This window comes from Paramacrobiotus metropolitanus, unplaced genomic scaffold, assembly GCF_019649055.1.
Source record: "Paramacrobiotus metropolitanus isolate TYO unplaced genomic scaffold, Prichtersi_v1.0 Parri_scaffold0000038, whole genome shotgun sequence".
Taxonomy (NCBI): Eukaryota; Metazoa; Tardigrada; class Eutardigrada; order Parachela; family Macrobiotidae; genus Paramacrobiotus; species Paramacrobiotus metropolitanus.
The window spans coordinates 756,094-778,598 of record NW_026570258.1 but is presented as its reverse complement, the minus strand read 5'-3'; the positions used below and the strand labels follow the sequence as shown (position 1 = coordinate 778,598).

At 46.5% G+C, this 22,505-nt stretch overlaps 2 protein-coding genes across 3 annotated transcripts; one reads left to right on the top strand and one right to left on the bottom strand.

The window, feature by feature from the left end:
• The first annotated feature begins 674 nt into the window (after positions 1-674).
• On the top strand, positions 675-3,703 carry LOC129590032 (uncharacterized). The gene is made up of 3 exons (XM_055485005.1): positions 675-1,083; positions 1,545-2,375; positions 2,602-3,703. The coding sequence occupies exons 1-3, from the start codon at positions 1,002-1,004 to the stop codon at positions 3,414-3,416; spliced, it is 1,728 nt and encodes a 575-aa protein (XP_055340980.1). The 5' UTR covers positions 675-1,001; the 3' UTR covers positions 3,417-3,703.
• A 558-nt stretch (positions 3,704-4,261) lies between these two features.
• LOC129590047 (uncharacterized) lies at positions 4,262-10,923 on the bottom strand. 2 transcript variants are annotated; one of them, XM_055485021.1, is made up of 3 exons: positions 10,830-10,923; positions 4,452-5,707; positions 4,262-4,387 (listed from the first exon to the last, which is right to left on the bottom strand). In XM_055485021.1, the coding sequence occupies exons 2-3, from the start codon at positions 5,376-5,378 to the stop codon at positions 4,304-4,306; spliced, it is 1,011 nt and encodes a 336-aa protein (XP_055340996.1). In that variant the 5' UTR covers positions 5,379-5,707; positions 10,830-10,923; the 3' UTR covers positions 4,262-4,303. The 2 variants fall into 2 exon arrangements, with proteins under 2 accessions (XP_055340996.1, XP_055340997.1); XM_055485022.1 differs by lacking the exon at positions 10,830-10,923 and having other exon boundaries at positions 4,452-5,610; positions 5,688-5,699.
• Between the last annotated feature and the right edge of the window lie 11,582 nt (positions 10,924-22,505).

Here is a 22,505-nt window from a genome sequence, read left to right as displayed (position 1 = left end):
TTTCCTGACACCAGAAGAGAAGATCGCACATTCTATATTTACAGGTAACGCTATTATAACAGCAGTACGAGTACAGCTGCAATGCATTGAATGTCGTCGTTTCACTGAATATCTGCACTGAATATATAATATGCACTATATCGTCGTCGTCATCAGAACGTCGTTATTTGATTAATATACTTTCATAACTAGTAAGCATCAGTTCTCGTATATACCATACCGTCTTTGGGCGATTAAGCATCCCTGAATTTTGCGAATTCGTGGCAACTGAGAATGGAACCGGTAAGCTATTACCAGCTATCTTATGATGCTTGGTGCATTACTTTCTAACTAAAGCTGCATTAGTCACCAATTAAACTGCTACCGACTGCCAAACCGGGTTTCCGGAATCACGTTCGGGTGTTAGTTTCAAGCCTGCCATTTCTGCATAATGCGCGGCGTACCTTACACATTAAATTATTATTACCTACGATTAAAACTGGTTGGTGAATGCTGACTCACGTTTACATTTTCTGTGCTCGCTTAAATTCGGGTAAAAATGTGCTGTTCTCACAAGACTGACAAGCAGTATAAAGACGTAATGATCCGGCTCGATGTTTTGCAGTTTTACGTGTGCGTACAGCGTACTTTTTTGTCGCTCGTTTTTTTGATTTCACAATTCTGTTTATAAAAAATGGCTGCAGTACGCCGATTTTATGAGCGACTTTATGACAGGCAAATAAATTAAAGCCAAATGATTATAGCGTTTTCCAGAAATATATACAAATGCTGGTAAGCTTTTTAACAGCTTTAATAATCGCTGATTAGACACTTCCAGGGTAGTGGCTCAAGGCAATTTTCACAAAGATAATTCAGTCCTGTTAATGAGTATGCAGTCTGAATCGTAATGCACGCTGTAGTGTCTACACGTACACGTAGTATCTACTCCAAGTGTCTTCAGTCAGACGATTTGTCTGAAGACACGCGCATAACGTCAGCGTTTCCAGCGACCGGTATAAGCCATGGACACCTGTCGCCATTTTGTGCCGGCAATGATAACGTTAGCGCTGTTTCTCGGCACATCCTTGGCGATCGACCGTGAGGGTACGCATACGGTATAGGAGCCAATCATAGCGCTTTTCGAAATTTATTGTAAAAGCTACGAGTAGGTATTATTTTCGGCATTTTAATAACTGACGCTGAATACATTCAAACTTCAGAGCACCCGGTCATAAATTCATAATGATTATATTGTGAGCATGTATCTTTTACTGCAAAGTTTCAAGAAGGTCGAGTAATAGCCAGACTTTTTGGTACAAATCAATGCGCTTAAACTTTTTGCCCATTTTAGTTCGTCACATCTCGGTTAGCGGATGCTGCGCGCGCAAACGGTTTCAGAACAATGTACTCGTATTTAGTTTTAGAAGGCGTAAAGTATTACAATAAGTGATTCGGAGTGCGCGAAAGCCAAAGTTTTAATGTATGTATCCCATTTTTGACCCCATGTACCGGGCCATTTTCCTTAACATTCGATTTACCGTATTTACGAGTATAATCCAATACAGATGGTGCAGACGGCCACATGACAACCGAACACGTGCCGTTCCTCAGATTTTCGGCTGAACCCATGACACTTGACCAATGCAAAGTGCAGTTTACCGACAACTGCGAAGCACCACTTGCCACTGTCGGTGATTGCCCATTCAGCGAAGGTCTGCAAATCTGCTGTAACAATAACGCTTCTGCCACAGAAATCCAACAAATGGCGACGGCCATGTCGCAACCGCCACTTAAAGCTATCTTTGTCGCTCTGTACGACGGTAGCCTGATCAACAGTGAGAATTTTGCGGCCATTCGGAATCAGATCGTAATACTCCAGCTTTTTAATTGCACGTCCGAGCGAGCACCGGGAAAGCTACCATCATTACGCTTTGTTAATTTGTTGGAATTTGGATTATTTAACTGTTACGAACTGAGCATCAAAAGGTCAGATTTCTGGCAGTCCATGCAGCTGCGAGTGATCGAGTTTGTCAATTCAACTGTCGCAGTACTGGAAAGAAACACGTTTGCCGATTTGCCGGCTTTGAGGATGCTTTCGCTGGAGAGTCATCTGGATAGGATGGGGGTGTTCCCTGAACCGATGCGGAAACATTTGGAGAGGTTACACTGCGGCTGCGAATTTGCATGGTTCCGGCAGTGGTGGAGCGGTAATAAAAACCTGTTACCCAAAGCTGGCGATGGCGAGATTTACAATATCGGATGGGAATCCTGGCGTAATGAGCCGCGGAATAAAATTGGCATTTATCTGCCTATCGACTGTGCAGCTGACCCCTTCCCAATGGGAAACGCGTCAGTTAATTTCATACAGGAGCGGTTCTCCATCAACGAAGACCTCTGTAAGTTTTCAAATGCGCCTTCAAGACCGATCGATTTGAGTACACTGATTGATGAAACCGATCAACGCGATATGGGACGTGCTTCATGGGGGCCGGTAAACGGTGCTTAAGTCGGTCTTTGAGGCACGCCAAAGTACTCGTTTTTATTTTTATTAGCTCATGTTAGCTTTTGGAAATTTAGTGGCGTTGCTGTATAGCTGATTTACGGAAGTCGTATGTATTTCAGATCCAAACAAAGCACACCAAAACTGTACCTCAAAAGATATGGATTCAGATGATTCGTTTCCTGATTTTGCCACTGAGCCGATGAATTCCGTAAAAGCCGCCGTACGACTTCTTGGCTTGTGTGATCCAGCCTGGCACGCAGAATCCTTGAACAACACCCAATATTCATACGTGATGTTAGACACTTGTAACAACAGCGAAACTATGTTTCATCAGTTGCGCCAACAGGCACTCCAAATTGGCAAGTTACGTCCACGGCCGATAGAAATTCAGTTCAAGGAAACTACGCCCCTAACTTTCGAACATATATCGCCCATCCGCCGGGAAATCGTGATGTACTTGCTGCTGGAGTGCGTAACCCCGAGAGCCACTAGAATTCTTGCAACCTACCGTTTGACGAATTTGCTGCAGTACGATGTTTTTGGTGGCACTGATCTGGACGTGAAAACGAGCGACTTTCAGTATTCACAGAGACTGCGAATGGTTTCTTTCTTTCAATCGACAATTCGAACTCTGGAGGAAGGATCATTCACCAATCTGCCGGCTTTAAAAGTGCTGACCTTAGAAGGCCTGCTAAACATGACAGAGCTCGGGCAAGCATACGATCAAGCCATGCAGGATTATTTGCGAAGATTGCACTGCAGCTGCAAATTCGCATGGTATAGACGCTGGCGAATGAACAATATGTCACTGCTGCCATCGACGGCAAACGACAGTAGTGTCACCACTATTTACCGCCTTCCTGGTATCTACAATGGTTTTACGAAGAATCAAGCACATAAGTACGTACGGTTTTACGAAGAATCAAGCACATAAGTTGCGCCACTGCTATTCCTTCCGGACCGGGTCAAATCAATGTTAAGCAAGTCAAATATTCGTTGAATGCTGAGACTTGCTAAAGGACAAAGCTGCTGCGACGTCTGCTGATGTTGAATGTTGTAGACTGCTCCGTCTGCAGTCTACCTGTTGTGCTTTACATTACGTGTTATGAACCTGCTGCATAGTAATGGTCAAAATGCTTGAATACGTTAGGTTTGTTAATAATGGCTTGACGAATTGTGTAGGGGCTTCGGTAGAAAAACTGCACATGAAATTGTAATAAATGCGGCGTTCTCAAGAATTTCGCTAGCATCTCAACAGGCGTAGGAGGCCGTTAAAAGTTTAACTACGTACTTTGACGGCCGTGCTTTTGCAGAATAACAGCAGGCTTTTTGTGCCCCTGCTTATGGAAACATCGCTACATGTTTCATAACACAACTTCATCCACTTCACCCTTTCGCACAATCTGGCAATCATAACATAACGTTTCATTTGTAAACGGAATCTGTTGAATAACAATTAACCGAATCACCGGAGCGGGCAATTGATTAATTGCTTCGCTTCGAAATGTTTGTTTGTACGATAAGAGTAACACGGATAAAAGTGCCAAAAATTGCAGTTTTGCAGACAGCGAAATATAATGGACAGAAATACCGTTTTCATACGGTATAGCATGTAGTCGCAGAGTCAAATGTGTGTGAATGTGCGTGAAGAGTGTTAAGAGACCAACAGGCAAATGTGTGTGAAGAGTGTTAAATATGTTGATCCACACAGTGCAATCGTACGAAATGATGGATATATCGAAGTACAGATAGGTATTTACCCAGCCACCATACTGCAGCCAGGTGCAAAATAAAGCAGTGTGGTGCATCATTACGTGCACTTCAGATTAAAATGGAATTCCTAACACACTTGAGGACCTGAACCAGTTTGGCGCGGTACTCCCGGTTCATGGCGAAAAAAACGACCTACAAATTTGGATAAGTTATGCGTTACACCGTAGACAATGACATTCCAAGACCAATGGTTTACCGGTGTCATCGAGTATGCCGCAAAATACAGCGTCTGTCCCCACAACAGGGCATGTTCCTTTTGATACGACGGCCGCATAAAAGCCCCCATGAGCGTCAGGGTACAGTAACACACGCAGTACCACATGGTGGCGGCGAACAGCATTCGCCCGATGCGAATCCGTCGCTTCCGGTTGCCTTCGAAAACCGAGTTATGCTGCGCGGCGTTTGTTGCCAGTGCACCCTCAACGGTCGCCCGCATTCGGCGGAATCGCCATAACAGAACAATGTACACCAACACAGTACAAGGTAATGGAATGTACATCCCAATAATCACGAAACGCATAAACGGGGTGCCCGGTTTAGACTGGAAACCGCAGTTATTCCACGGTGGTACAATGATGTAATTCCCTTCAATATCCAATACCGTGGGCAGTGTATTAATAATGCCGATTAACCAGCTGATCCCAATGGTCATACTGAGCGCGGCTTTGGTGGTACAAAGCATGTACAGTTTCCGTGATGTTGCAGCAATCAGGCGGTTGATGCCCAGGAACAGTTGCGACCAGTTAGCGGTCTGCATAACAACTTGGAAAATGAACTTGCTGTAAACGCAGTCTGTCGATTTAAAAAGATTGTACTGGCCCACATAGTTGCCCGCCAGCTGTAACGGCACCAATACCAGCGCCAAAGACGCTTCGAGACAAACGAGATGTAGAATGAGTATTCCGGACGGACGCTGGTATTCTTTCAGCAGAATTAAGACAAAAGGGAGAAAGGGATAAATAATAGCGCATAGCAAGTAAAATGCGAAGGTCACGGTGGCCCAGGTAAACAAGTCGGTGTTGTGCGTAATCCACCATGGAATGGCAGTGGTATTGGATTGCCGCAAGACTTCCGTCGCGGATCGCGATGTAGTGTTGCTAAAAAATGCAGTGCTGAAAGCCATACTCCCACTCACTCTGATGGCAATGGGATAATAACGGTGTTCAACTGGATCTATGAGAAAAATTAAAGATTTGCTAAATCAGTCGGTTTCCCAAGAGTATCCAAACTTTGCCCTTTGGTCGGCCTGACTTTGGCTGTTTCAGTTAACTATACAATGCGGCTGGAGTTGCCTGCGTTACACATTGGTGTTACTGCACATGCTCCGGCATTCCACTAGCTTGAGATGCTCTTTCCTGTTTGACATATCAGAGTTACCCTAAATAATTTTGTAATTGGGTACTGCTTTCGTTCATCTCTGCCAGGATCTTACACCGTGTATCGATGGCATACCTAGAACAGATGAATGTTCGTTAGACCAGGAAATAATTATCGGAAAGTAGATCTTCCGCTTCCTGTTTATTAGTCAACCAGTCAACCAATAAGCGATACTGTCAGCACTGCGTGGAATACAAGTAATGGTCACTCAATTACTTGTTTTGAATGACAGTGTACGGAGTTCACAATAATTTTTAATTGGATTTAAAATTCGGTACAATTACTATAGATATTAATAACTCCTAATGATTGACGCAAGAGTGTAAGCGTACTCCTCATAACTGATAATTCCCCATTTGACTGCAAAATGAAGGGATTAGGGAGCACAGGTAAATATTAGCAAAACGGTAAGTCAGAGCGTTTTCAGGGTGTTATGTGCACAAAGGTTACAAGAAGAAATCGGATTTCAAATAGTTCCATATTTCAACGTGATTTCTAAAAATGTAATAAACAACCTGTATAAACGCTGTGCTTACAGTTATTTATGCACGATTTTGTGAACAATTTTTTTCACAAAAGGTACAGAAAAACCCGGTATGGATCAGAATCGCTCGTTATGAGGAAAAATATGGGATGTACCATCATGTGGGCTCCAGCCACGTTTTCATATTTAACTGCGTATGAGAAATTACGCTAAGGGACATCACAACCGAACGTAGATAACGTCAATGATTAAAAATTTGTTTATCGTCACGAAAGGCTTCAAGAAACAAGTTGCCAAGTCCAGAAATCCGTGACCGGTTTACCGGTGATACTGGAACTCGCTTCGTGCTAAGGCTTTGGTTAAGAATCACCCGCAAGTTTACTCAAACGCTTAACTGTTTATGTCGTTTTTGGCAATGCAGTCCTTATGACCAGAATCCCTCAATCCCTCTATCGATTAGAGTTCATCGATTATCGATTATCCCTGAATTGATTAGAGTTCAAGGAAATACGTTATGACCGGCTAGTATGTATAGTGATAATTGGTGTAAGGTTTCAAACTTTATTGCATGAACTCGCGCACTGAGCATTCTGGATGAATCCAACGCAGACATATATAGAGACAATTTATGGTCCTTTTGTTGGGTTATTCACATTAACATAGGTTAAACGCAAAATTACCCACTTCGTCATCAGTTACGGCCATTCTTATTAACATAGGTTAAACCCAAACGCAAAGTTGCGCGTGAAGCAATTTAATAAATAATGTTACCATTATGTTATTTACAGGGGCTTCGCGTTTGGTGCACAGTAAGCCGCGTTGTGGCAGATTTAATAAATGCATAATTTTTTTGAAAAAGGAAACAGGTATATAGAAAGCCAGCAGAGAAATTAGAAGCTCGGTAAAGCGGTTGTATGGGATGCGACGTGCTGGGACACGGTGGCCGTTTCGCACGTGCACGCGAGCTCGATGAAAGCCGGAAATGTAGCGCAATCGGCCGAAGACAGTAAGCGGCGGAAGTACGATTTCCTCGAAGGTTTGGGATATTTCTTCTACCCTTTGGCAATTGAGACGCTGGGAATTTTTGGAGCGTCTTTTGCGGAGCTGGTGCGTTTCGTCGGGAGGAAGATTCGGGACAATACTGGAGAACCTCGATCTACAGCCTTTTTGAGACAACGTTTTAGTCTAGCAGTAGTCAGAGGCAATGCAGCCGCTGTTTTGGGTACTCTTAACACACGTCCGAAAACCAAGAAGGACACTAACGATTTTGGATGTTTTTTTAATGTTTAAAATTTAATTGTTTGAATTAGTGTGAATATGCGCTCGCGTATTGACACATGTGCTGGCAGATGCCGAATAAAGCGATATTAGAAGCTCTGAATATTGGCTATTTATTATGTAAACAATAAAAGCTAACCGGTTCCATGATAATTTGGTTAACACTTAACACGGTTATGGTTATGGTTATGACACATGGTTATGTATGACCCATGCAACTGAAGAATCGGTTGCATCACATCGTGATCGATTCTGAGATTCAGTGAAACAAAAATGTTGGTGAATCTTTCTTTATGCCAAGCTGGGCGTTTTCACGGATTTGATGATCTCCACAAGTTTCACTCGGTAATCGCGATTTAGAGTAAAGAAGAAAACCTGCAAAATTAATGGCCAGTTAAAGCCAATGGTTGTTATTATATCCCGTGTTAAAAAAGGAAAAATAAATATTACCGGTGTCATGCCAAAAGCGAAGAGATACAGCGTCTGTCCCCAGAGCATCGCATGCTCTTTTTCATACGACTGGCGCATGAAGACCCAGATAAAGGTCAACGTACACAAGCAGGCGCAGTACCAAATGGCCGCGGCGGACAACATTCGACCGATACGATTCCGTCGCTTCTGACTGGCAGCTAGCTCCGCGATTGCGATTGCATCGGTTTCCGTTGCACCAACAGCAGATGCGCTTTTGAGACGCAGCAGCAGCGCGATGTATACCATCACGGTGAGGGGCAGCGGAATGTACTGACCGATGATCAGGTAGTGTATCCAGGGTGTTCCTGCTTTGGGTACGAAATGGCAGCCGTTCCACGGCGGAAACACAATGTAACTGCCTTCAATGTTGAGCACCGTGGGCAGAGTATCAGCGAAGCCGATTAACCAGCTCAAGCCGATGGTCATGGCTAGTGCCGCTCGGGTCGTACAGCGAACATATAATCGCCGTGCGGTGACGGCAATCAGTCGGTTGATTCCCAAAAACAGCTTGCGCCCAGTGATCGGTCTGCATTAACATTTGAAAGATAAACTTAATGTAGACGCAATCTATTGATTGGACGATATTATATTGCCCCATATACGTGATCATCACGTGCAGCGGTGCAAAAATTAACACTAAGGATGCTTCGAGCAGTACAAGATGCAGGATTAAAATGCCCGATGGACGCTTGTAGACTTTTAATAGTATCAGAACAGTCGGCAATAACGGAAATAATATGGCGAAGATCAAGTAACATCCCATGGATGCCATAGTCCACGTGTAAAGGTCATCGCCGTGTGCGATCCAGTACGGAATCGTACTGGCATTGCGAAGGGAATAGAACGACCTGTTTCCTGTATGCAGTGAGCCGTTGCCCGTTACGAAGCTGCTAAATCCCATGGTGTTGCTTTAAATGCTGATAAAAAGAACGTGCAACGATGATATCTGGTAAATACCATGAATAATAGTGAACCCGTGTTCTTGAGCCGTAGGAAGACACAAATAAGAATTCTGCTTTACCGCTCACTTTCAGCGAGCGCTAACATTTTGCTGTTTCGCCGAATTCGCCTAGCTGTGAAAGCCTAAAAAGCACTGGTTGTATAACTTTTATACTGCAACATACGAGTATATAATACGAGTACTGCTCAATGACGTTGCACCACCGAGCAGATTAATGCATTATATGTTGCCTTGTACGAAAGAAACTACGCTATGAACTCGCACTGTCAGATGTTCATGCAGGGAATATACAATGCCCGGTTGGATGAAAGCAACGGCCGGGCCAGAGAGCGGTGCAAATCTAGCGAGCGGATCTTGAGGATGCACTAGTGCTTACTGCCGAAGTATCGTCAGTAAGGTGGAGATAGAACAATACTAATGTCCAATTAAAAATGAACAACCGGGGCGCTCTATTAATTTAGAACGTACATAATTCACGGGCTACGACAGGCCAAGCGTAGTATACCTTCTTTGCATTGAGAGATAATTACGGAGATATCACTGGTAGTCCATAAGTTAGTCGAATATGTAGTGCAAATACCAATCTTCTGAAAGCTGACAGACCTGATCACGTGGAGGTGGTCTAATTTTGGACAAACAAATACCGGTATCGTGCTTGCGATAGCACGCCCTTTGGGACTTTACGGGTAACAAGAAACAGTACTGCTTTCGTACCTGTTTGGTGTACTGTAGCGGTCTTTACAAATTATATGACAGAGTTCGTGTACGGGAAAATAGCTCTTGCAATGTGTGTTTCATTCCAGCTTTTCTGTATGCGGACAGTATATACTTTGCAAGTGTTATTTCCCGTGCACAAACTCTGTGGTATAACCTGTACGTAAGGATCGTTACTGTACAGCTGCTTGTCATTTACTGCATAAAATTCTTTTCCTTTAATCAGCTATCTCCACGTATAATTATTTATTACAGAACTCGGTGCTGGCGGCGATCGGATCAATCAGATGGCACATAGCATATAATTATGGAGCCTGCCAGTCGCCCAACCGACCCAAGCAGTATTACGCAAGCGCAAAAACCGTATTATTGTGCGTGATTACCGGGATGTGGTGGTCTTGATGTTGTTCGCAAGGCATACTGCTGCTTATCCGCACCAAAACGAAAAAAAACAAAAACAGTGAACAACATCGTGACTGACTCCTACTGAATGTCCGTGAGCTGCTTGTATTGTGAGTCGGATGGAGCTGCTTGTATAATCGACCGGAGCGTAGCGAAGGTCCTCTAATTCAGCGCCAATGCAAAAATGTCTCTATGGCCGTTACGAAAGGTCGTTACGAAAGGTCATTACAATAATATTGCTGACTGGTTATGTTGCTATGTTAAAACTAACGATAATGTCAATGTTAAAATACTGTGCGTTAAAAAAATTAGTTATCACTCGCCCAAGCGAAAAGCTGCCACGCTCCGGTCTTCCAATGCACGCCAACGTGCATTTTTCTAGTATTATGACTCTCAGATCAAATTTAACGTTACGGCGAAAGCTAACCCCGCTAGTTCGACTCCAAAGCATCGGTTTAGAAAAAAACCATAGGCGTGCAATCGGATTGGACCACAGAGGCCGGTATACTTCTGCGAAAATATTCATACAAGATGCCCGATGGACGATGTAATGTATATGTACAATATATGGCGTAATGCACAATGCACATACGCGTATGATAATATCTGTACAATATAATTATGATATATGGTAATATCGTAATGTCTGTATATGATGTCCGGATAGGGGAATGCAACGGTCGGGCGTGGAATCTCATTGAACGGCTACAGTAACATTTAATAAAAATGACGGAAATTCAAGAAAATGTCCACCATCTGCTGTAAAAATATAGTATAACGGTTTACCGGGCTACAGAACACACCGCCCGTTCTCACAACACCACACGCGCTCTGGCCACGTAAAGATTGCCAGGAGGCATGCATCGCGAAATGGCACACGCACTTACACGTTGCACCATGAATAGGATCCGGTGGGTGCGAACTGGATGTTTTCCGCACCAAGAGGCAAGAGACGAGTTCGGGATACTGCTGATAATACCCATCCAAGTTATTTATTTCATCTGTAACATTTAATTATTAACAAGGTAAGCACACACTGTGCTTGAATATTGGCTTACGACTATATTATGACTACTGGGAGACGTTGTATTAGGAAACAAAAGCCTCATCGGTTAAATCCTTTTTTTTTCGTTAATAATAGCTTTCTAGATTCTGCTTTGATAGTAAATATTTTGTAGTTATTGTTGTCGACCTGCTGTCTAACATGCCTAACAGCAACTCATCGAGTAAAAAAATCATCAGTAATATTATTATGCTCAGGTAATGTACAATATGTCTCATTTACTGAGTTCGTCTTCATCGAGCGCAGCGAGATGCTGCAATGAGCCTTCGTGAAGACTGAAGAGCACAAATTTGTCAGTCGCCACTAAGTACGTAATGTAACACTTTTCCAATTCATCAAGTCCAGTACCATTTACCAGTGGTATCGGAGCTCGCGCTCGTACAGTAATGTGGTTAACAACCACGGCTAGTATCTATATTAGTACTGTATCAGTATTTGTACTTAATCTGCGGTGAAGTCCAAACGCGGTGAAGTGCGGTGAAGTCACCAACCACACTGGGAGCAACAAGTGCAAGGAGAATGTGTTGCGTCGACAGCGCGGATTGGATCACTCGGCCCCCGTAGAAGCCTCGGCCACGGACTACAGCTCCAGTCTTCTAAATCAGGTGAAGTTTCTTAAAACCAACTGTAGACTGGTTAAGCGAATACCTAAAGGGGCACGTAGAGCAGTTGCTACGGCTCTCACACGTGTAATTTCTCGATGTGTTACGGAGAATTCAGCGCAGTCGTGGGAAGCACTGCTAACTTTCGCTTATTATGTTTTTCGTCTGCCGGGAAAAACCAAGAACGACCGTAGTCAGTCACTTGCTACGCTGATCAAGTCGAATATAGCTAAGTTTGAGTCAGGTGTAAGAGATGTTCCCGTTGCATCCACGAAGCCACAACGGCCTTTCGATTTACAAAAATTTGTGCAGGGAAAATTCAAAATGGCGACGTTTCTGGTGCTGTTCGCGTTCTTTGTTCCGAGGACGCCTTGGCACCGCGCACAGCAGCCACTTTCGCTGAATTGCAGAAAAAACATCCGGGTGTCAACCCGGATGCTCGCTACCCACCATTGTCATCTGCTCAGAGTGAACAAATTAGCCGTGTAATGCAAAAAGAAATTTTCGAAGCAATTATTAGCTTTCCAAATGATTCAGCTGGTGGTCTTGATGGGTTTCGACCTCAACACTTTAAGGACTTGATAACTAACATCGCGAATGACAGTTCCGCCCAGCTGTGTGAGCAGTTAGCACTGTTAGCAGATCTCATGCTTTCCGGGCGTGTTCCCAAAGAAATTTTGCCAGTACTCTACGGGGCAAATTTAACAGCACTGAATAAAAAAGGGGGTGGGATAAGACCAATAGCAGTTGGTAGCACAATACGTCGTATTGCAGCTAAGATTGTGGTGAAACGTGTACAGCAGCAGATGGGCGAAAAGCTTAGGCCAAAACAAATGGGTTTCGGTACTCCTGGCGGCTGCGAGGCCGTAGTACATGCAGCACGACGTTTTGTCACGACACCTGCAGATGAAGTGCAAGTTCTCGTAAAATTCGACTTTCGCAACGCTTTTAACACAATTCACCGTGATAAGATGATGCAGTGTGTTCAGTCAGAGCTCCCAGAATATGCCCATTTTATTAACCAATGTTACCGCGATCCCAGCAGTCTAGTTTTTGGGGAATGGGATATTCAATCCCAAGCAGGCGTGCAACAGGGAGATCCTTTAGGCCCTTTACTATTCTGTCTACTAATATTATCGCTAATATTGTCATTGGTGTCGCCTTTGAATGCCTGGTATCTGGATGATGGTATTGTCGGTGGCAACCTAGCTGACGCACTGAGTGATATTGCAAAAATCACTGCCACAGCAGAAGAGTATGGCCTACAACTAAATTTAGCCAAATGTGAATTTTTTGTATTCGGTGGCACATTAGAGGAACGCGAAATCGTACGCAAAGCGTTTGCTAAGTGCCATCCGGAATTTTTGCAGCCTGCTGAAAGTGAACTATTACTGCTCGGCGCTCCTCTTTTGCAGGCTGCGATTCCTGATGCAGTTCTCCAAAAGGCTCAAGATCTACAGAGACTTTCCTCAAAGCTAAGTATATTGCCTGCACATCAGGCTTATTTCCTTTTGCGGACGTGTATCTGTGTTCCTAAAATGAATTATCTACTTCGTGCAAGTCCAACCTGGCTGTGCGGCGACGAATTAGATCAGTTTGATAGCGTGGCCAAATCGGCTTTAGAGTCAGTCACGAACGTTAAAATGGATGGTGTAACTTGGGCTCAAGCATCGCTCCCCGTTTCCAGTGGTGGGTTGGGGATCCGACGTGTGGCAGAACTAGCAACTCCAGCCTATTTGGCTTCGGTTTATGCCACATCGTCCCTGGTCTCAGACATCACCACTGCAACGGAGAGCTATGACTTGGTGCACCAGTTGTGGCAAACAGCCTCGGGTGCTGAGCTACCAGCTGAAAATGTTCGGCGATCGCAGAAAGTGTGGGATGCCGCTTTAGTGAAGAAAACTTGTAAAGTTATTGTGAATATTTTCGCGAATGACGTAACCCACTGTGCGCGTTTGCTTGCAGTTGCGCAGCCGGAATCGGGGAAATGGCTGAACGCTCTACCCGTGCCTTCTCTTGGAACCTTGATGTCGGATGAGAGCTTCCGTGTAGCGGTCGGACTACGTATTGGTGCGCCTATTTGCAGTCCTCATCTGTGCACTGACTGTCGTTTACCCGTGGACGAATTTGGCCATCATGGGCTCTCATGCAAAAAGAGCGCAGGACGTTTCATGCGACATTCGTCTTTGAATGAAGTGATTCGGAGAAGCTTGGTCACCGCTAATACACCGGCTGTACTCGAACCACGAGGGACTAGCGACGTGGATGAGCGGCGACCGGACGGTGTATCACAGCTGCCTTGGAGAAACGGAAGGAGACTTGCCTGGGATGTGACGTGCGTGGACACGTTGGCCCTGTCTAATGTAATCAGCAGCAGTACAAAGGCGGGTGAAGCTGCCAAAAAAGCGGAAGAAGAGAAGCGCCGGAAATACGAGTATTTAGCTGACGAGTACGATTTTGTTGCGTTAGCTTTTGAGACCTTTGGTGTCGTTGGCCCAGCATGTTTGATGTTTCTGCGCGAACTGGGCAAGCGGATAATGGATGCTACTGGAGAACGACGCTCTTTCGAGTTTTTGATGCAGCGGCTTAGCATTGAAATACAGCGGGGAAATGCGCTGTCTGTAACGTCGACCGTTCCACGTTCGGAAGGTCTTAATGCTGTTTATTTTGTTTTGTAATGTTCCCGAATGTGATGCTTATAACTATGTTTGCCAACTAAACCAATAAAAGTAACTATAGTCCAAACTCCAAAGGCACTGTGCTTCGAATTGTGTACTCAGTGCGCAGTAAGTAGTTAGAATCTGACCATAATTATAGCTCATGGCTCGGGGCAGCAGTTTTCGTTTTTAATGGAATGTTGTTTAATGGAACTGGATGTTTCTAAAAAATATTTTATTTTCCTTATTTTTAAAAATTAATAATTTTATCCTAATTTTCATTATTTATTATGATTACTAATAATGGTTTACAATATGAATATATTTTACAATTTATTTTAAAGTTTTAATCTTTTCCATTTTGTGGCAGAATTTCTGTGACAGTGTGGCAGCCCCGCCTATTTAAGTTTCGTCACAAACATTTATTTTAAATTGTATTTTTTAAATAAATGTTTTCCTCTTGTGGTAGAATTTCGGTGACAGTGTGACAGCCCCGCCTATTCATGTTACGTCATTATCAAGCTATTAATTTTTAAATCAATAAAGTAAATATGTAATTCGACCACTTAGTAATAAGTAATGCGCAAGCCGCAAGGTACTATATCAATAGATTCATATATCCTTACGTCCCTATTTTTTAGAAATTATCTCCTAAATCAGGATTGATTTTTTCAGTAAGTTGACCTTTAAAAAAATCATAAGTTTTGAGGAAGGTCTAAAGAAAATTTTTAAAAGTTGTAGTACTTAAATGTTGTTAGCTTCTAGAGAGTTCGCAACTTAGCAACGTAAACAATAGTTAGTATTTAAAATTGCCAATTACATCAAACATAATTTTACTTTTTCTAATTCTTGAAACCTTTAAGGACGTTCTTAAATCCGTTTGATTACCTTAAAATAACTATAAGTTCTTCCAAAGTCGGCTTTAAAGCTTTTACATTTCAAGAATTTCTAAATATTTCAACTCGGCCCCGCGCAGCGGGGCCGTTACCTCTAAATATCTAGCCTCCAGAGTTTCTAAATTTTAAAAATATCTAGAAATCTGAGTACTAGTACCTCAATATCTCACGGTCTAAATTGTCTAATTTATATGTAATTTCTGAATATACAAAAGTCGGCCCGCGGCCCGTATATTGTATTCACTCACGTAGCGGCTCTGTGATACTGGTGGCAGCTTGGGCATTCACTAACCTAAGTTGCTCTGTAATTCTGGTGGTAGCTTGGGTAATCACTAACCTCGAAATCTGATAAATATGTATTTATTCTGTTTTAATAAACACTGGAAAGCTTGACTGAATGGCTGAAAATCTGACATTCACTTAGTAGCTAAAGATGCAGCCTGCGAGGTCACCTTGGGCAACCGTTAATTGTTTCCCACAACCACAAGTTTCCATTAATTCTGCGCTGAAATATCGACTGAATGGTTTTTTATGGGCATCGTATAATATTATCTGTCGTATCAAAAAATTCAAGTTTTCAGTTCGTTAGATCGGCAATATAAAAATACATTAAAAACATGAAAAAGAACCATGAAACAAGAAAATTACGGTGGCTTTCACAGTTTTTATAAACTGGTCGAATTCAAACGGAAAGCTTGAAAACTTTCCGCATTTCTACATGTTGTCAGAGGCACATGACTGCGCCTGGTGCATACGGCCCACCATGGACGTACTTGCACTCATGCTTGCCATATCGCCTCTCTCGCTGTACGTACGTGTGCTGCTGCACTGCACTCATATCCGCTGAAGCGGATATACGCGGCGCACACACTGAGCATACTTGCTCTCTCGTCCCTCTTTCGCAGTATGACTCAGCGTTCATACGCTCGCGTTGGATTGAGTCCAGTCTGCGCATCAACACACAGCTGATGGCTCACACCACGTGCTTGCCGCCAGTTGCTTTTTTCACGCCTTGGCGAACGCTCAAGAGCTTTTTCTAGCATTCACTTGCTTAGCCATCAGGCTTTGTTCTTGCATTCCCTGCTATTACGCAGCATTGTTCCTTTATTTGTACAATAAAGCATCACTCGTGATCTCCTCGCGCTTGCCTGTTACATGGTAAGCAGCATCGTTTGGTTTTCTTTCAACGGACCCTTTGAGGAGACGGTGAAGGCTTCATTCACGGAGAACCTGTCTGGAAACCTTTTCAGTCACTGTCAGACCGATTGCTGAAGCAATCTCTGCATTGACTGTCAATCAGAACGGTCGCATCGTCTTACAGCTGCGGAAAACGAGGATCACTGAAGTGATTCTTGCCCAGCTGGTGAGCACAGTTCCTTGGTCTCTTCCACATTGAAGAGCGGAATCTCATTTCCCAACAGCACGGACTTTTCTTCTCCCAACTGACGGATCAGACTCGAACGAGAGTCTGCAGCGCGATAGGATTACTCCAATCATACGGGGACCATCGGTTTGAACACCGACCCGCAACTTTACTCGCGGATTTCAACAAGGAAACGACGGATTTCCGACCTCGGACGGAGGAAATCGACCGGAACCGACACCGACACCGACACTGGTAAAGTCACGGTTATAGGTCGATTTTAGCCGAAACTAGGTCGGCATTTCATTTTCTAGCGGTAGAAAACAATTTCTATCCGTAAATTTAAACTTTTTAACGGTTAAAAAGTAATTTTCGACGGAGAAACCGACTCGGAATTTTGCTTTTGGTCGAGAACCGACCTGCTAGGTCAACGAACCTGTCTAGACAGTTAGACAAAGGCTAACCGGCAACAGGTCGGAAATTCTCTTATTTTTGATTTCTAACGGTGTTTCGACCACCAGAAAATTTTCTTAATTAACAAAACTAATTTCTAACGGTTAAAAATTTCAAAATCCGACTAGATAAACTCTCTAGCCGACCTAAAATAATTTGTTTTTCTTGCGGAAAATAGCGCGAAAATTCTCGAACTTCCTCGTGACGTCATAACGACCGCTTATCAGTACTTAAGAGGCAGCCAATCAGCGTGCAGGGGAAAGTTCCCATAGCTTAACATAGGCGTGATTCATCGTTTTTTGCAAATTTTGCACGCGGCTCGCATTCTGTGACGTAGGCAGAAGTGCAAGACCACTTAACCTGTTACGTCACACTGGTCAGCACAGTAGCATAGGACGTACTACACCGTACTACTATTACGTACTGTACTGTACCATTGTACTGTATATTAATACCCTGTGTACTGAGTCACCAACAGACACATCAACAACAACAACAACATCTCACCGGACGTTCCTGACCCTCGGAAGTTCCTGAACAAAAAGACGTTCCTGATTTTACCGAACATCTTCACACAGAAGATTGTTCGACTTTCTCTTTCTAACTGATTAAACCTTTAAGGCTCCACCAGAGCCGACCTGAGTCGACAACAATGTCGAACTCGAGAAGATCAGTACGCGAGAAAGTTCAACAAGGACTATTCTCGGCGTGCGAACATGACCGGAAGTACTCACTCGGTACGCCGGTCAAGACAAAAGTCAGCCGTCCTCAACCGACTCGACTAAGTCGGCCGAGGCAAGGAGAGACGCAACGAACGCATCCTCCTTGCCGACTCGAATCCGACCTCGGATGACAGTTTTGAGGACGCCAGGGATAAAACATTCCTGGATACCCCAAGCTGACATGGCAGCCCCGTCCCACCCGACCAAGGGGATGTGGAACAGCTGCAAGGTGAGACTACATTGTCTCATACCGACCTGGAATCGAGCTCACAGAGCCCAAGGCTCGGTAGCCGCAAGACACCGAGCTCGGACGGCAATCACCCAACAGGACGGAAGAAGTGCCGAAACCGACCTCGTCCAACATGGATGTTCCGACTAACCAAGTCGGAAGGAAATCGCCGACCACACAGGCCGAGCGAAAATCTCCAACAACCGAACGGCCGACCAAGAGAAGTCGGTCGACCAGGCCGACCAGCCCCAAACTCGAGAGGTCGAACAACCGACCTCGACCGGAATGGATAAGCCGACAACAGAAGCCGGCAGCGTCCAACCGACCACACAGGTCGGAAGGATTTCACCAATTGAGAGGGTCGGTCAGCTGAAACCGTACAGTGGATCCACAGATGGAAGTCGGCAACAAGCAACCGACTTCCCTGGAACGGCAACCAACCGACACAAAGTCGGATGTGGCCGTCCAGCCAACCATATCACCAAGTGGAACGAAGATTCCGAGGTACCGCCACGAAGCGGCCCTCGCCCAGCTGGATCACCGACCAGCATACCAGCACCCAACGAACGGGTTATCTCACCGTTGAGCCGACCTTCGCCAACAGGAAGCGAGTCGACTCGAGCAACGGAAGCTCAACAAACGGCGAAGTCGACTAAGGCGACACAAAGTCGACCTGTCGACCTGAAAATCAGATCGTCACCACCGATGTTCGAAACGGGCGAACTCGGTAGCACTCCGTCACCAACGACGAAGTCTTTGACGCAACAACTGCGTCAAGACCGAATAGTGCGGACGGATTCTTCACGATGCCACTGGGGTCCAACAGGACGACCTCCCTCATCAGGCCACTTTACTCGAATATACGGCCGAGAAGTGGATAGCGGCAACACCGCCCGAAAGGATCGTAGACGTCGACCTACTCCGCTCGAGATGCCGTAGACTGATCACTCAGATCGCTTTGGCAGACCAAATTATCGACTCGCGGAAAATCGCTCCGAAACTCGGAAGATACCCATCGGCTCGAACGAAGCAAATGGGAACGCGAGATGGCTGACGCCAACAAAGGCATTGCCATTCAGCAACGGGAGATCGATCGGCTCAATGCCATACTGAAGCGTACCGACCAACCGTGTCGGCATGACATCGACGAAGCCACTACACTCAAGGGCATGTTGGATCGATCCATGGATGCGGTTCACGAGCTGAACCGAGAACTCGCCGAAGCGAACAAAGCGCTCGAAGAAGCCCAAAAAGACCTGGCCGACGTACAGACCGCACTGGTCGAGTCCGAGCAGGCAGCTGGAGCGTTCCACCAGCAACTCAACACGGCCAACGAAGAAGCCGAGGTCTATCGAAACGAAGTCGATAGATATGTGGTGGAACTGAAGAAGGCCGACGACGAGATCGACCGCCTAACACACAGAGTCGACGAGCTCGAGTCGGAAATCGAACTTGTCTTCACCAGAATGGGACGACGGTTCATCGACGCGAACGCTCGGGACATGGGCTTTCCTAACCAAAGGACAGCCGATGTCGACCTGGTGGAAGCAAACGCCCAGCTGGCTGACCAGGTCCATGGGAGTCCGAAACACACTCGAGTACAACTTGAACGAGGCCCAAAAGGTAAACGAGGCGCAACACAGTCGCATCCTTTACCTGGAGGCCCGTGAAGTCGAACTGTACGACTTCGGCGAACAGGCCGCCCGCAATCTCACAGATATGATGCGGCAAATGGACGAAATGGACATCGAAACAAGATGTCTGAGGGAAGAAAAGAAACACCTGGAACAAAGCCAGGTCGAACTTCCCCATACCAGAACATAGTCGGGTTGAACCGCCCTCATACCGGACGTCCATGGCACAGGATCAACAGCCGTCACGAACAATCAGTGACATCCTGTGGGGAATTAACCCGACCCAGGAAATGGTGAAGAAGGAGAACAACACCTCCTACTTCGTCGGAGTCGTAACAACCGACCCGAGTGTGGGAACAATCCCACAACCACCAGCAGTACCGAGTGCTCCAGAACCGGAACACAACACGTCGACGGCGGCACCACGAGTGCCAACGACGAACGTGGCGACAACGACGTCGGCTGGTGCGTACACCAGCACCTCGTACGCGACGCGGACAACAATGTACGCGCCGGTACCTAACGCCAGGAGAGACTGGACAACGGACGCCGAACGTCTCCCAATCCAGCCACCAAGACCTGGCATGGAGGCATACCGGCCACCACGGACGAATTCCAACCCGAACTTGCTCCGCCAGAACCCGCAGTTCGACCTTGAACGCGGGCGAGCTCGGTCATTCAACACGGCCGACCAGCAGCAGGACGGACGAAACGGAGAAGACAGCTCCGACCAACAAGGCCGGAGGCCTCCAAACCGACTTACACAGAGTCGGATGCCGGCTCAGGAACACAGCCCGACCGGTACGGAAGAGTCTACGATCAACCGAGCGGATTCTATCCGCCGGCGCCGAGACAAAATCGAGCGCCCCTTCCACAACAGTATGGAGGACAGCCGCAACAGCCTCGTCACGCAGACCAGGCTCAGGCTCGGCATCCGCAACAGGACGGATACGAAGGCCATGACGACGATGCCTACCAACAGGAGGCGTACGAAGACCAACAAGGTCACATGCCATACGTCAATCCACCACCCGCCCCGGCTGCACAACAAGCTGCGCCGGCGGCACACCCAACTCCCCTGGAACAAAACCCAGCACACGTTGCTTTGGTACGAGCAATAGCCCACGGACGTCGGCAACCCTTACCACCGTTCGACGGGGACCACACCAAACTTCATGGGTGGCTTAAGCAAATCCGAAGCCTGTATCGTCAAGCCCAACGATGGTATGAAGACGATCAGACCTTCATGTCCGACTTGATAGCCGAACTGGACGGCCAAGCGAAAGAATGGCATACTCTCGAAGCCGCCGGAGAACCACTCGGCGGATGGCCAGTCAACTTATGGCTGACCAAATTCGAGCAGAGATTTGCGGACAAAAACAAAGAAGTGAACATGATATCCAGGATTAACAAACGGATATTCCGTTTCGGCGAAGAAACGCCGGAACAATACTACGACGCAATGATGTTCATGAAGTCCCAAGTCCCGACGGTCACAGACCAAATCATACTGTACCACCTTAAGGAGAACGTTCACGAGCCCCAACTGCGGGCGGCCCTGGAAATCAGGATGCCGTCAACGCCGATCGAGTTCCGCGACTATTTACGGGACTTCGTCAACGGCAAGGAAATGTACGAGGTACGCAAGTCGCGTGACAGCGACTACGCTAGAGTTCGGGCAGCAACACCTGCACCTGTCCCGACTCCACCTCCGGCGATACCACAACAGACTGGATATCAGCCACACATGATGCCGGGATACCAGACTCCAACGGCACAATACGGACAACTAAGTCCGGCTCCGACGCCACCGGTGCAACAAGCACCAGTCCAGCAACAGACGTGGGCAGGCGCGGCAGCAGCGAACCTGAATCCCCCAGCACCTGGAGTTGGAGCCCCCGTTAACAACTACGGCGGCCCAGGTTATAGCTCGGGCGGTAACCAAAACGACACAGGTTTTGGTTACGGACAGAATCCTAACCAGGGGTACTCCGCATACGGACAGTATCCTCCACAAGGATACGGCGGCGGAGGTTATGGTCGCGGAAAAGGACGCGGCGGCGGGAATCGCGGCCGTGGGAACTTCCCTAACCGCGGCGGAGGCGGCGGCCCACAAGGCAACCGACCTCCCCAGGCACAACAAAGTGCTCGGCAAGGAACATCGTACGTTGACAAGATGGAGGCAGCCTTCTTCCAGTGGACGAAGGACAAGACCTCCCGATGCAGGCACTGCATGTTCAATAACCATGACGAGTCGCGCTGCATCTATGGCTCGGATAACAATCCGAACCTTCGGTGGTACGACGACTGGTACCGCCGATACTCGACGAACGGCCCGGTAGGCTCGGTGAATCCCTTCTGGAAGGACATCGTGCCGCCGCCACGCCAACGCCAACAGGCAGGAGGCTCGGGTAGCCCCGGTAACAGAAACCGGTCACCCGGCCAGGGGAATGGCGGAAACCGCAACAATAGCGGTGGGAACCAACAAGGTTCCCCGGCATACAGAGAACCGTTGCCGCCCCGCCAGTCGCTAAACTCGACGCCACCCAACAATGGGCCGGCTCGGAGTAACTCCCCGGGAAACGCCCAAGGTCGATGAGCTCCGGTGACTCATTCGACCTCCAACATCCGACCGAACCACCGGACAAGGATAACCCCACTAATCAGCCGCTAACTTCCCGGAACGAGAGCCGAACTTAGATCCGTTACAACAACGGATCGTAACAGTCCTAAACACATTAGGACTGGATTGGATCAGTTGCACGGAAGACGAACTTCTTACGGCACTGTCCGCCTCTACAAAGGAGGCAGAAGCTGCTCGAATTAAGGCAGCCGAACTCGGAATTTCCATCAACAACGGTGAAATCGAGATCCGGACCGGAACGCAAGAAATGCCCGGCCGAACTGACCCAGCGCATCGACTTGGCGCTGGAACATCGGAAGC

What these genes read in the sequence shown, in the direction of transcription:
- LOC129590032 (XM_055485005.1), top strand. Translation starts at nt 1,002, where the DNA reads ATGGACACCTGTCGCCATTTTGTGCCGGCAATGATAACGTTAGCGCTG. An exon ending in CTTGGCGATCGACCGTGAGG is followed by an intron (nt 1,084 to 1,544) that starts GTACGCATACGG and finishes AATCCAATACAG; the next exon opens with ATGGTGCAGACGGCCACATG. An exon ending in CTCCATCAACGAAGACCTCT is followed by an intron (nt 2,376 to 2,601) that starts GTAAGTTTTCAA and finishes TATGTATTTCAG; the next exon opens with ATCCAAACAAAGCACACCAA.
- LOC129590047 (XM_055485021.1), bottom strand. Translation starts at nt 5,378, where the DNA reads ATGGCTTTCAGCACTGCATTTTTTAGCAACACTACATCGCGATCCGCG. An exon ending in CGGCATACTCGATGACACCG is followed by an intron (nt 4,388 to 4,451) that starts GTAAACCATTGG and finishes CCAAATTTGTAG; the next exon opens with GTCGTTTTTTTCGCCATGAA.